This window comes from Pocillopora damicornis, chromosome 11 (genome assembly GCF_964200805.1).
Source record: "Pocillopora damicornis chromosome 11, jaPocDami1.2, whole genome shotgun sequence".
In the NCBI taxonomy this organism is placed as follows: Eukaryota; Metazoa; Cnidaria; class Anthozoa; order Scleractinia; family Pocilloporidae; genus Pocillopora; species Pocillopora damicornis.
In genome coordinates this window covers 9618278-9633605 of record NC_142680.1, presented here as the reverse complement: position 1 = coordinate 9633605, position 15328 = coordinate 9618278, and the positions used below count along the sequence as shown (strand labels likewise).

General features: G+C 39.0%; 2 protein-coding genes across 2 annotated transcripts; one reads left to right on the top strand and one right to left on the bottom strand.

Moving 5' to 3' along the window:
• On the bottom strand, positions 1-863 carry LOC149037371 (uncharacterized). Its single transcript, XM_089188533.1, has one exon. It carries the CDS (start codon positions 791-793, stop codon positions 140-142), a length of 654 nt encoding a protein of 217 aa, XP_089044659.1. The 5' UTR covers positions 794-863; the 3' UTR covers positions 1-139.
• A 3433-nt stretch (positions 864-4296) lies between these two features.
• On the top strand, positions 4297-14879 carry LOC113671390 (uncharacterized). Its single transcript, XM_089188437.1, has 12 exons — positions 4297-4660; positions 5110-5272; positions 6406-6725; positions 7556-7694; positions 8121-8446; positions 9220-9358; positions 9497-9547; positions 10457-10788; positions 11136-11274; positions 11723-11967; positions 12878-13016; positions 14741-14879. The coding sequence occupies exons 1-12, from the start codon at positions 4352-4354 to the stop codon at positions 14746-14748; spliced, it is 2310 nt and encodes a 769-aa protein (XP_089044563.1). The 5' UTR covers positions 4297-4351; the 3' UTR covers positions 14749-14879.
• The last annotated feature ends 449 nt before the right edge of the window (positions 14880-15328 follow it).

The following is a 15328-nucleotide window of genomic DNA, read 5'->3' as shown; positions in this document are numbered from 1 at the left end:
GATAAAACGGTAAAAACGAACGATAAAATCCGACGTTTCGGAGTAGTCATGACTCCATTATCAAGGTAAAAGTTTAAAACATGCAAATAACAGTATTTAAGCGATGTGGCGCGAAAAATTAACATAATAGGTGCGAAGATTATACAAATACTTTCGCGCGAATAGAGTCCGATTGCACGTTCAGGTTTGGCTTTAAAGTTCTTATATGAAGCATTTCGTACAATAAGCAGTTAAATTTGTTCCTGCACTTCTTAAGAACTTCGAAGCATTTCAGTAGGTCCTGACGGATCGTCCCGTGTACGTTCTTGCAATGTTTGGCAATGGCTGAGGACTGTTGTTTATGTCCTTTTACACGATTGTCTAAATGTCCGCGTGTGTATCCTATATAACCTGCATCGCACAGGTCACATTGGTATTTATAAACAACACACTGTTCATTTACGATCGATGGCTTTGCTTCTTTCACATTCAGTTCTTGATCAATTTTTCGGCTGACAAATACGGGCTGGATGTTGGTGTTCACATTTAGGCTCAGATCCTTGAGTTGTCCTTTCACAAAATTTGCTGAGGTTTGGTCTTTAAATGGTAGAACCACTCGAATTGTGTCATCCGTCTCTTTAGTTGGTAATAATGGTCGCTGCTGGTCACAAACCTTTGAGTCAACGAAATTTTTGGTGGCAGAGTCGATGAGGTGTTTGGGGTACTTTAAACGCGAGAATACTGTCTTCAATCGGTCACATTCGTCTGAGAAGTGTGACCAAGAAGAAGATAAACGATGTGCTCGACCCAGCATAGTTCGGAGTAAACCCTGTTTGTACCGATTGTCAACGTGACTTTGGTAATGTAAAAGGAGACTTGAATTCGTGGGTTTTTCGTACACCTTTGTCTCTATTTGGGGCGATCGGCTCAGTAACTGGATGCCTTAAAAAGGGAGCATGCCATTGCATTCGGTTTCCATCGTAAATTTTACGGAAGAATGTGCCTTGTTAAGCGTGTCCAGGAAGTTAGATGCTGTTGCGATATTTGGCATGATAGTGAGTGTATCATCAACGCACCTTCGATAGAAGGAAGGGAGTTTACCCTCTGGCTCGAGGTTTTCTTCAATTGAAGACATGAACACATTAGCTAGCAGGGGACCAAGGGGGGGACCCATGGCCACGCCATCCGTCTGTTCGTAAAGTGCTCCATTATACTGGAAGAGTTGTCCTTTTGTAGCTACACTGAGAAGGTCAACAAGGTCTGTTTTGGTCAGGTTCAGGTCATAGGTTGAATTAAACCAGTCGTTGTCAAAAGCTCTGTTCGCGAGTATCTCAATTGTTTCATCCAAGGGTACGTTGGTAAAGAGGGAGGACACGTCGTAAGAAACCAGAATGTCGCTGTTTGATATTTCCAATTCGCGAATTTTGTCGGCAAATTCAAAAATGTCATTTTTTTCTGTAAGAATAAAACTTATTAATTTTGGTGGCAACTTCTGAGATCATCAATCTCCTGTAAATTTTGCCGATGCTGAAGTTTCCGATGGGACAGATTGAGGCGATGAACGTTCTTGCCATGAAGCTTATTTTTCCTTATAATGAATTTTTAATTTTGGGGCCATTTTGGAAATTGTGAATCATCTTTGTAAACAATCTTACGCTTTTATTTATATTGCATGATTATTGCGCAGCTGAAGTTTTTTTTAGGTAATAATGTAAAAATTCACTTTCTAGAAAAAGATTGTTTCTTTTTTTAATATGATTAATTTATGACTTTGCTCCCGTTTTGAAGATTGGAAATTTTCCTAGTGGCGAAATGGCATCACTGCCTTGTTCTGTGTGTGTTTTCCCCGATAGCTGGCAGTGAAATGGTTTCCCTGTGCTTTTAATATAAATTCTAGATGATAGAAAAGGGGGAGAGAGAAATGGTAGTAGGACTTTTTTTTTACTTCATCCGTTTTAGATAATTTCGTAGTCGACTCGTCAATATTGTTTGCCATTCCTTAGTCTATCTGCACTCAGTAAAAACATCCCATAACAAAATTAATCCGGTTTTCCGTTTCAAAAAGATTAACAATTTAAGAGAGATTCTACCTTATCTCGTGAAATTGTCTTGTCAAGCAATTGATTGTATTTGGGTAATATTTTTTATCTCCTGTGGAGAAAGTTGATTAACGGCTATAACTTGCAACACACTTAATGGCAAAACAGGCTGAACAAGGGCTTCTGTGGGAACTAATTTGAGACAATTAAATACCTGGAGTGTGTCAGACTGTTGTTTGACCGGCTGATGACAATTGGAATTATGAATTGTTATTAAGCTATCGTGTTGGGAGGTTTTTTGACGAGAAATCTTTTGGCTGTCAGAGTCCTTGGTCCGCCTACATTTTTAAGTAAACTGCAAGCAGAATTTGAAGAGCCTGTGAGAAAAAGGTATAAATACTGTCCATGTTATTTCAATTTGTCTATTTTTTAACCATTGTTACAGTAGTATTGATCCAAGTGTAATTCCGATTTTAAAATGGATAGAGTAACGAAACTTCGTCAAGTTGAAGTGAACCAAAAAACCAAAGTGGGTTTAAAAGAGAAGTTACAGGAAATATTGAAATAGAAAAGGTGGGCAAAGAGGAAAAGGGGATGAGTGAAGATGGAGAAGATAAAAGAGGCGTCCTTAAACTGAGGAAACGTACAGTCCACTAACATTTACGTTTTTCTTTTAAAATGAATCGAAATCAATGTCAAAGGCTTACTGAATTAAACGATGGAGGGATGGAAATCACGGGTGACGAATGATTACGGGATAATACACTTTAGATCTTTATCAGACTGATAAAGTCTGTTTTATCTTTGTTTCCAGGTTAAATGAATTTTCATCGATTTTAAAACGGGTCTGTAGTGATTAGGCTTAAGGACAGCGTACTAGAGTGTTTTCCTTAATGTTGGGGCTAACTGGTTGGCGCCTGTCGCATTCTTTATCAAGCACATTTATGTCACAAATAAATTAAATATTCTTCGAAAACATTTATCCTTCGTTTAAGAAAGGCGTCCATCCGGAGATCTTGCGATAAAGATATCAAAGCGAGATTCTTACGACTTTGAAATGTAAGTAAACTATGATGACTTTGGCTATCTTTGGGCTCGTCAAGCAATAATCTTTTTTTTTTCTCAATTTCTTTGTGTATCGTTTTATCCTAAGTAATTCTAATCACTGTATCAATCGAGTTTGACTTAACTGCGATATAAGTTGGTAAAATTTTTGTTGATTAAGAATTGGTTTCTTTTAAGCCAACTATCGACTTCTTAGATACGTTTTCATTCAGCTACACTGAAATCCAGTACGCGAATTAACAAAATTCTCAAAAGGTAGTTGAGTAAAAAAATCTGCAGAAATCAGACAAGTGAAACGAACATAAACAACTCACCAAACCCCTTAGGTATCAAATATTAATTATCTCATGCCATAATAATGAAAAACCATATAAATAAGGTTGGGAAGGTTTTTCTGATATGGTTTCTGATACGTGGAGATAGTGCTATCTTTTTTAGGATTCCTTACAACTTTACCACTTAAAAGTGTGAAGATACACCGTGATTACTCCGTAGAGGAAAAGATTAACAAAGGGGAGGAAAATTTCCTGTTGTTAAGGGTTAAGGCAAAGCAAACAGCTCTCAGACAAAACAAACCAAATTTGGATTCAATTTGTAATGAACATGTGGTCTGTATTAGATATGGACTAAATGCATACGAAAAAAGAATTATTTGAACTCTCTATCATTTGCGAAAGTTTTAAATCATGTCCGCACATTTTAAAAAGAAGAGTAATGCTAGTATGCATTTCAATTGAATGTGGTACAACTAAAACCAAAGTGATCAAAAAGAAAAAAAACAGAAAAAACGGAATTGAAATATCAAAAGCTATTAAGGAGCTAATGAAACAACGAGCGAGCTGCCTGAAGTAAGGGAAGGGTGAGGGATCAAGTCGTGATGTTAGTTTAGTTTTTCAATCTGATTGCTTGAGAAAATGGCACGACCTGTTTGAACCAATCATAGAGCTAAGTAATTTATCAAACCCAAACTGTTCCGGGGCTACACCTATTTCTGATTTCGTATGCAGATGCTCTAAGACCTAGTAACCTAAACTGCAGCATTTTTTCTTCCTTTAATTCCCTAACATTATTTTCCCCTATCCACTCCAAAATTTTTATGCTTTTTCTCCGGAATGGCCCGATAAATTTGAATCAACTTTCAAATTTCTGCGTGAGAATCAGCAGTTTTGTCTTCTTCTTATCAGCTATTGAATTTCCATTTCACCAGGGAATCCTTTGAAGCCTGTTTTCATAAATCCGTCAGGCCGCTGCTGATAGTGTCTGCGTTTATGATTGTCTTCACCGCTGGTCTTTGTCGTATTGGGGGTTTTATCGGATGTTCCTTCATCATGGAAAGGAACATGGTAGACGACTACTGCCTGTTTGGACACGTCTCCGCTAATTTTTCAGCGGCGGGAGTGACGGAATGCTATAAAACATGCCAAACAAACTGTCGGTGTATTTCGTTCAACTTCCTAAAAAGTATCAACCAGAACAATTGCCAACTGAATGAAGAAAACAGACATACAAAGCCCGGTGCATTAAAGCCAATGAGTGGATCTCAGTATTACGAACTTGTAACTAACTACAAAGTCACGGTGAGACACAAAATCTTCCGTCACCACTCCCCCTTCCACCCCCCCCCCCCCCCCACACACACACATCAAATCGTATAATGTTCTGACTTTGTACATGAGGGGAGCAAATAAATACAAGAAAACCACAATTATTTATATCGGAGCTCGCAGAGCGTAGCCCCATAATTATACAAAGTAGTAGGAACCCATCGAGCCGAAAAAGTTTGGATGTACGACTGTACGACCGTACAAGGTGCTACTTTTAACATGCGTGGTCAACTGTACCGGGGGCACGCCAGCGCCAAGGCTTTGATCAGTAGTCCAGTGGTCAGTGCACTGAGTTCTGAATTGGACGACCCGGGTTCTAGTCTTGGCCAGGGCAAGGCGTTGTGCCCTTGAGGCGTGCGGGAAAAAAAATGCGAGCTCCGCTTTTAGGCTTGGCTAAATCTATATATTATCCTCTCCTCTAGACGGCAGGTTCATCGTGTCCTTGTACCCAGTGCTCTAATAATTGTTGCAGAGATCAGCCATGTCTTAATGGGGCAACATGCCTGGAAAACTGTGAGGCGACCGGGAAAAGATTTGTCTGCAACTGTGATCCAAAGTTCACAGGCCAGTTGTGTCAAACCGTTGGTTAGTTATCTCAGATTTTATATGTAGACTGTAAATTATATCACAGAAGTGAATTGACCAGTAAATATATTAATTATTGCTTTTCTGTGAATGATTGTTCTTAAAATTAAGCTTTTCACTCCTTTATTACTTTGAATGGGTGACTGAGACCTTGGGGTCTATTCACAGAGGGTTTAAACTCTCTATAAGAGGATACTATTATAAGCTTTGAAAGGCAGTTAAGACTCCGCTCTGCATTAGTGGGTTGAGATCTTAGCTAAAACCCGACAAGATGGGCTGATATCGCTGCCAGAGAACAAAAATATCACAAATAACACTAAAAAAAAGGTTAGAGTTTATTTGTAAAACGCAGACTAGTGATGTGGCATACATACGCTACAACATATCACGAGAAGCCAACCTAAAAAAGTGAATGCTATTCGATGCCTTATTCCAAACGTAAGTCTCATTCCATGCGACTGTAGCCAAGAAACAGCCTCTTCACTGATGAATTCGCTGCTATAATTCATTATTGTGTCCGACGCACGTGGTCTAGGTTTGACTAAGGCGATCACAGACGGCCCACGCTCACGTCTCGAGAAAAAGCCAACGATTAATTCTTTGTGTGACTCGGTGTTCAGTTATGAGAGGAACCGTTGAAAATTTAAACACGTTATAAGGAATAGTATGGGGAACGAAATATGGTCGAAAAAAGAAAATTATTTTTATATTCGTTTTTTTTTCAAAAATTGCACCTCTTACGCATCTTTCGTGCTCTCCAAACTTCCCGCGTGCTTCATACCTCGATGAACGCACGCTGACGTATGAACTAATTGTCAATTAATCATTGTCGCTTTATTATGACAAAAAGAGGACTTCCCCTACACGAAGTCTTCTTCCATGGAAATAACAAATACACAGAGACAATTTAGCGGTGCCACTGGATTGTTGTACATGATTTTTAATAAATGCTATTGAGACCTGCAATGAGGAAACAATATCCATTGCAGAAAAAGGGAGCATTGGGTTTAGAAATATGACATTATTGAAAGACGTTGGTCACCATCCCTTGATTTTTAAATGTGACTGATTTAAAGCAATAATAATGGGTTAGTTTGGTTGTGTCTTGAGTAAATGTGTGTATTCTTTTCCAGTTGAAAGTTGCCTCGTTGCCCTCGGTATGGAAAATAAACGAATCAGAGAAGGGCAAATCAGTGCCTCTTCAGAATACAGTGCTTCACATATTGCTTCTTTTGGGAGACTACGGTTCCCAGGAACATGGATACCTCAGTTCGAGGACATCAATCAATGGCTTCAGATCGATCTGATGACTAATCTGTATGTTAGCGTGACACGTGTAGCAACACAGGGAAGATATGACCGGGACGAGTGGGTGATTAAATATCATCTGCTGTACAGCAGTGATACCGTTAACTTTCAGTACTACAGAGACCGAGGAAAAAGTGAAGACAAGGTACTGGAACAAACTTAATGTTGATTATTTCCATGAGTCGTAATTGAAATTGGCGTTCAAATCAGTTGATAGTGTGGAATGGTGAATAAATCTATCCACTAAGTAAGGTGGATCTCACTGAAGGTTTTGCTAGCACTTATCAGCTGGATAGGGATTCATCTGTTGGATAGCGTTTTTGTCCTTTGAACAGCTGGGCCCTGTGTAATTATGCAAAGATTAGGAGAGAGTGAAAGGAAACAGAAAGCTTCTCTGAGATTTCCAAAATGTTTAATTTTTTTTCTTTTTGCCGGGGAGTACAAGGGAATTCGAGCCATGTTCAAGGGAAAGAGGGTGACTCACCCATATCATAGCAGTCCAACCACCCTGTGCTCGTTCAAGAGCTGAAGACCATCATACCTCTTTACCTGGTCCATTGATTGAGAAATAATACCGTGTTCTCGGAAAGCACGCGGGCTTACTCGCCTGATTAGGTGATTTTTACGCGCAGCAGAGGATGCGCCGTGCAATACTGAGGAATCACTTGAACCCAAGCATTTTATCTCCACACTTGCGAAGATTTTCCCATAATAGCGAATGGTGTCTCTTATGTTTCTTTTACCTGTGGCGTGCTTACGTGAAGAATGAACAGAACACGTGTGAGCAAAAATGTCTTTTACTAGATCAAGGTCCTTCTAAGAATATGGCAACGGAATTGACAGAAATAAAAATATCTTGAAAAGAAATAACCTTGGAATAAAGCCTGTATGGGGAATCCATTATCTCAGATTTATGTTGTCTTGGTTTAGGGAATTGGGCCGTTAATAACAGTTTTATCCTCCCAATGTGTATAGGTTTTTTCTGGAAACTCCGATCGACACAGCGAAGTGCAACATGACTTGAACCCAGTCATTAAGCAACGTTACATCCGTTTTCGACCACTGACTTGGGAGGGAAGGATTGCAATGAGGGTAGAGCTCTATGGCTGCCGTGGTAAATATATCTTTTTTTAATCATATCCACAGCGAAAAAATATTGCCTTGCCTTGTAAAGCGCTGGGAGTTCCAGTGCATGAGTTCAAGTAACAATCCATCCTCGTCAACTTGAAGTAAAAAGCCTACTCCGTGATAGAACGGTTCCGGAATCGAGAAAGGAGGTCATTCCCTGAGAAGATCTCTTCTCTATCCGAATGAATGTGTTACTTTGCAAATATAGCAAGTCATAAATGAGCACTGAAGTTGTATCAAAGCATGCAATTCCCCTTTCTTCATGAACATCAAAGGTTTCTCGACAGTTCAATTGTGTTTACATACTCTCATTTACGAAAACCATCGACCAATAAAAGCGCGAGTAGAATCACTATTACTTTCAAAAATCAATCTCGGAATCTGACTTACTTCCATTTTCTTGACCATTCAGACTGTTTTGAAGCCCTTGGTATCGAAAGTAATGCAATTTCTGACGTTCAGATAACTGGTTCTACAGAAGTTAATAGTAATAACGCCCCTCCACTCGGCAGACTACATCTGCTACCTGCAGTACAGGGATTAAGTGGAGCTTGGGTCGCTGCCGATGGTGATACTAGCCCTTGGTTACAGATTGATCTCATTAAACAGAACAATAAAGTTACCGGTATAGCAACTCAAGGAAGGCATGACGTGTCTCACTGGGTTACAAAGTATTCTCTACTTTACAGTAACGATTCACTTGCCTGGCTCTACTACAAAGAACAAGGAGTGAAAAAGGTCGGCCAGATTCGTCTGCTTATACGGACCTTAAGAAAGAAAGTTAATTAACAGCCATTCGTGGATGGCGTAGTAAATATTGTTAAATTTTCCCTGTGCCGAAGATGAGGGAATTATTCAACAACATCCACTGCATGAGCATGAGGCAAAAAATTGTCTAGGAAAATTTAAATTGATTTCATTTTTAGCTTCCACTTGCCATGCATCAAAAAACAGATACACGGAGTTAGTGCTTAGATCACATAATCAATCTATACACTACACATGACATAAGCGAAAAAGTGAATAAAACGACATAAAGAAGTCATGTTGTGACTGTAAACGTGCGTTCGTAAAAAAAGAAAGGTTGAATAAATGCAAAGCGCGATTTCAAGGATGTACGATAACATCATAGTGAAGAGCATGTACGTCATTATATTTAAAGCCATGCTTTAGGCTGTGAAAAAACTATCACCGACTAAAATTAGACAACAAAATGTTAGTAAAAGATGATAAATAATATAAAAGAAGTACTTGTACAACAAGAAGGAAAAAAAAATATGTCTACGGATGAGGAAAGTTATAATGGAAAGCAAATGCTACACTTTGAAATTTTAGGGTGAGTTTTTATCGATAAACAAAATGCGACTGACATCCTGAATAGAAAAAGTAGAAAACTCGGCCAGAATTAAATAAATTCAGGCAAGAATTAGTTTACGTAATTTTAGAGAAAAAGGAGGATTCCATCGGCAATTAAATTCACCTCATTTGTTTTTCCCATTTTGCTCTTTCAGGATTTTACAGGTAACACAGATCAGCTTACAGTGGTACCACATGACTTAAACCCTCCAATCGTCACGCGAGTGATTCGTTTTCAAGTTCTAACTTGGCACAGCTGGTGTGCTATGAGAGTGGAACTGTATGGTTGCCATGGTAATGGTTTCTTATTTACATTCATCTTGTACTTCTTCAGAATTCTTAGTTTATGTTTTTGTTTCAGTTGAAAGTTACTTTTGATGTTGTGTTATTGCCAATAATGCTTTTACCATAACATTTTTTTCCTTCGACCAGTGACTTGGGCAGGTTGTAAGGCAAAAGCAGAGAACCTATACGGCTGTCTAAGTAAGTGGAAAACGATGACCATTTTTCAGAAACCTATCGCCATTTTGTACTGACATTTTCCATAACTGTATCGGCCGATCTACCTCTATATATGACCGTGTAGAGATTTGAGTTTCAGCGAAAGAAACGAGGCGGGAAAAAATACTCGCACAAAAATTATCAAACATTAGTGTCAAGAATTAAATTAAGACTTTATTTAATCATTTCCTTTTCTCGGAAAAAATCCATCTAACTTGCTTAAAAATAAGGATTATTACAAAGGCTTAACGCACCCAGCAATAAAAGGCCAAGGTAGACTTATTTGGTTCTTTAAATTTATTCTGTACAACATAAAATAAAATGCAAATAATCAGTTCAACAGTAACTTCAAATGCAATTTACTTCATCGTCTGCGGGATAGGACAGCGAAATAGCTTTGGGAAGATATCGGCTATTTGACACGTCATCCCGCATACTATGGCAGAGGTGCAAGTAGGAAAAACTAAGGAAATTGTTACTGTTTTCTTTTATTCAGAATTTTCTTTAGCCCCCAAATTACAAATTCCATAAGATGTGTAACACTCTCTTTTAATGGTCAGTACGGACTGTTTTGGAACTACTTTTGGGATCAAGGAGGACTTTTTTATTATTATTATTATTACCCCAACTACACTAGTAAAACATATTTAGTTACTCTGGGATTAACTGAATCAATTTCAATGTATCAAATTTGAAGTCGACAAACATCGATTTAAGAAGCTCCTATGGTGAAAAAAAAGTTATAAACTGCATCTAACAAAACAGCCTTAAAACATGTTTTAAGCTTTGGTGTTAATGAGGCATATGGTTGTATTAATTGCCAGTTTGGAGAAGGGTTTATTGAAAGTATTTATGTTCACTGAGAGGTAATAATCATTTCGCATCATATAGATTGCATGGAAGCCCTTGGCATGGAGAGCTATGCAATTACTGATTCGCAAATCGGTGCTTCTTCAGAGTACAATGGCATTTACCCTGCAGTTCGAGGCAGACTTCATCTCATGACCGTGCCAGGGTGGAGAGGTGACGCTTGGGTGGCTCATCCGGGAGATAGCACCCCATGGTTACAGATCGATCTGATTAAGCAGCGTATTAAAACTGTCAGGGTAGCTACACAAGGAAGACACGACTCACCCCAATGGGTGACAAAGTATTCCTTGTCGTACAGTAACGATACAAGTAATTTTTTGTTCTACAAAGAGCAAGGGCAAGGTGCAAACAAGGTGAGTGTCACCTAAATTGACCGTTTTTACGACATAAGCTGCAGTCTCTCGGTGCCTAAATTCTCTCAGTTTCTCATACCAGTACTGACTTATCCTGGTTTTGTTTGATTCATTTTTACCAAATTCTTATGCTTTGATGACCCAAACTTAAAAGGATACTCAAAATAGTTCCCTTTGCAACTTTTTTCCCTCAAAAACTTTAACTTCTCTGTCAAAGTATTGTATAGCATCAGATCAGTTTGCCTAGCTTTATAGCATAACAGGATTCCTTTTTTTTTATATGATCGCATGTCAGTTCGAGTCACCGGGAACATAAAGACATGTTGGATTATCCATTACTTAATTAGGAATTCAGTGGGAACACAGACCGGCGCACTGTTGTTTCACATGACTTGAGCCCAACAATCACTGCACGTTACATCCGATTTCTGGTGCTCGCTTGGAATGCCTGGCCATCAATGAGAGTGGAGCTGTACGGTTGCCATGGTAATGGAAAAACACTTTAGTGCGAAATCTTGTGTCAACACTAAATCATTTTCAAAATCATTCTCTGAAACTGATTATATACAACTTCGCAGTTGTACCTTGCGTTGAACACATCAAATTTGAGTCTTCCTCACAAAACAGAGGACTACGGCATGTTTTCCCAACCTGACATCTGTTGAGTTTGTTTTCAACAAACATAAGACGTAGGATAGTTAAAAGCATGTAATCTGGGGCTAGTGTTGATGGTTGTTCAAATTTGACAGAAATAGGGTCATGACCAAGCAAAAATATGTTCGACCAATCAGCATCGCCGACGCTTACTAAATAATTATTTCGAGCCCTGTATCAGGAGAAGCTTCACGTTAATCACTTTTAGGAGTTGAAAGGTTTGTAGAATAGCAACAGTAACCCTCTATTTTTGGCTTTGATTAATTATGCACTCGACTAGATTGTCGTCGCGCTCTTGGAATGAAAAGTGGTGAAATTGCTAACGCACAAATTAATGCCTCCTCGGAACTCAATCGTATTCACGCCGCCATTCTGGGAAGACTAGAGTCCAGGGTAGTTGGAGACAAGAGAGGTTCTTGGGTAGCCCCCCACGAAGACCTTAGCCCTTGGCTACAGATTGATCTGCTGAGGCAGGACACTAAGATAACACTGATAGCTACACAAGGAAGATATGACACCGCTCAATGAGTCACAAAGTACTCGCTGCTGTACAGCAATGACACAAGTGACTTTATATACTACAAGGAACAGGGGCAACAAAATGCAAATAAGGTAGGTTGGTCCGACGGAGAAACAACTGAGAATTTTGTAAAATATATAATGACGAATGCGTCCAAATACGCTGGGACGTCTCTTTTACTCAATCTTTTCATGTGACCTGCACTGACAGCCCCGCGCATGGTATTTCTGAACAGCATCATTAAACAATCCCGTATTTGAGCCGTACAGCTGGTTTAAGTAAGACCTACCGATAGATACGAGTTAAAGTATAAGTAAAGAAGAGAGACAAGTAAGGGATGTCATACGATGATGAAATGATAATCGCCTGTCGCACAGGGCCGGACGTCGTGAAATCGAACCACACATTTTTATTTCTATGGCCCTCAGGCTCCCCTACTCAGTCAATGAGTACAGTGCTCTTCAAAGTGTACCAATTGTCCGTTCTAAGACAAAAAGTTTATTTCTATCGCAATTTAGCAACTACAAAATTAATGAGATAAACTTATTTTGAACGATTTCTTCATCTGTAATGTGTCGATAGTAATTGCACTATACGAGTTATTTTCTGCAAGAACTAAAATCAATATGTATCGAAATGTAAGAACGTTTTTATGCTGCAAGTAACGTATTACTTTGTCAATAAATACGAAGTGAATACAAAATTGTCTTTATATGACAATACAAATTATTTTCTGCAAGAACTAAAATCGGTATGTAACAAAATATAAGAACGTTATATGATGCACGTAACCAATTGCGTTCTCAATAGTTACGAAGTGAATGTAAAATTGTTTTTATCTGATAAACATAAGATTCGGTTAGGATCAGGATAAGCATGACAGCAGTCTCTCTTTTTTTTATTTCAACCATGTAGGAATTTGCAGGAAACACCGACAGTCACACGGTTGTATCACATTTCCTTGACCCACCTGTCACGGCGCGTTATGTTCGTTTTCAAGCTCTCGCGTGGTACCGATGGGCAGCAATGAGGGTGGAGGTGTATGGTTGTCATGGTAATGTCATAAATTCCGCCAAACTCTATTTAATTTAATCACAAGAGAAGAAATTGTCCAACTGGGGACATAGTTGATAGGAAATCCATTTAACAATCAGAATATGAGCTCGACATTTCTACTGCACAATAGACGTTCTTGCTGAATGGAGGGTTGTACCAGAGGATGTTGCTTCGCTGCCTGTTTTTGCGTTTTGCAATCGTGGTGGGTTCGTAGTGGAGGGTGTATTGGTATCCGCCTTCGTCAAGTGACACTTGACGAAGGCGGAGGGTGACGAAGGTGACGAAGACGAAGGTGACGAAGGAGGAGGGTGTATTGGTATCCGCCTTCGTCAAGTGGCGGATACCAATACACCCTCCACTACGAACCCACCACGACTGCAAAACGCAAAAACAGGCAGCGAAGCAACATCCTCTGGTACAACCCTCCATTCAGCAAGAACGTCAGCACCAATATCGGACACAAATTCCTCAGCCTAATCGACAAACATTTCCCTAAGGATCACAGCCTCCGCAAAATATTCAACCGCAACACCATCAAAATCAGTTACAGCTGTATGAACAACACCAAACAGGTCATCGACAACCACAACAAGCGCATCTTACACTCGTCCCACTCACCTCACACGAAAGACAACAAAGACGGCACGGGAACCAACAAAACATGCAACTGCCGACAAAAGAACAATTGCCCGCTCAATGGTAACTGCCTTCAATCCTCAGTCGTTTATCAAGCCACCGTCACACGGAACGACAACAATACCTCTGAAACATACATTGGACTCACAGAAACCGACTTCAAAACAAGACACAGAAATCACACCGCATCATTCCGCCACGCCAAGCACAAAAACTCTACCGAACTTAGCAAACACATCTGGACACTCAAGAACGACAACATTGACTATTCTATCTCATGGCGCGTCTTATCATCTAACTCTCCCTACAACAGCTCCAGTAAAAGATGCAACCTCTGCCTAAAAGAAAAATTCCTGATAATTTACCGACCCGACCTCTCATCACTAAATAAGCGTAACGAACTCGTATCTTCATGCCGACACAGAAACAAAGCGTTGCTACGCAACAGCTGAACTTGAAAGTTTTTAAGTTTACCGCGTATTATACAAATTTTCTTAGTATATAAACGATAGTCACATGAATATTCTTTCATTGAACCCCTGAAGAGTGAAGCGATTCACCAAACAGGCTTGTCGGGAAATGTAGTTGCGTCCTTTTTTCCTCTCATAATATTTATATATATATATATATATATATATATATATATATATATGAACACACTCTTTAGCTACTCACTCTAATCGTTATCAAGAAAAATTAATAGGACATTGTTCCTCTCGACAATATTGATCACGAGACTGGCAGTCAATCAAATTGTAACATTTGTGGTAGAACTTTATAACTATTCACGGTATCTTCATCTGTTTTAAATGTGAGATCTATTCACTTTTATTTTTACCTCTATTTTTTTTTTGCAACATTTAAATATGATACAGAGCTGTCTAAGGTTTTTTTCAAGCGCTTGTTATGTTACATGAAAGGAGGGGGTAGAATTCGAAGTTCAGCTAGCACAGGGAGTTTCAAATTTAAACAATTTGGATATTTGGACAACTACATAACTGATTCCATTTAATTAACCAATGGAATGCCTGAAAGATCAATACCATCTCTGATCTACCCCAATGACGCTGTCTTTTTCCTCTACAGATAATTAAAGAAGAAGAGGATTTTAAAAAATATGAACCTCACTGAACTATTTCATTAATTTTGTGATAGTCCTGAATATCAAGCGTAGTGATGTGTAAACCGTGACGAAACTACCTCAACGACTCGCAGCTATTGCGATATATAGCGACCACAGGGTCACCACACCAGCATTTAACTTAACTACTCAAACATAAGTTCTTAACCACGAATATTGTACAGCCAGTAGTAATGAATAATTATTGGTATATTAATCGATGAAAGACATCGTAACTGTGTCACGAGACCTGATTTGGTCCAAAGACAGTCGGCCATGTCGAATTTCGATCTTGCATTGACTTGTCCAGAATTCAGGTCAGTGAAGACAAATCAATTCACGTGGTGCATCATTATCGCAGTTTTCTCGTTGGCCTTTTTTCAAGTTCTTAGTGTGTATTGAATGAGATTTCTAAAAACGCTTTTAGTATGTTACCCCTTCCGACATACTTTCCAAATAATAGGAGTTTCACAAGATCAAAGAGCTGTCTGCTGACCTTTCAGAATTTGTAGAAGACACATTTTACATCTGTACTAGAATAAAACTTTCAGGCT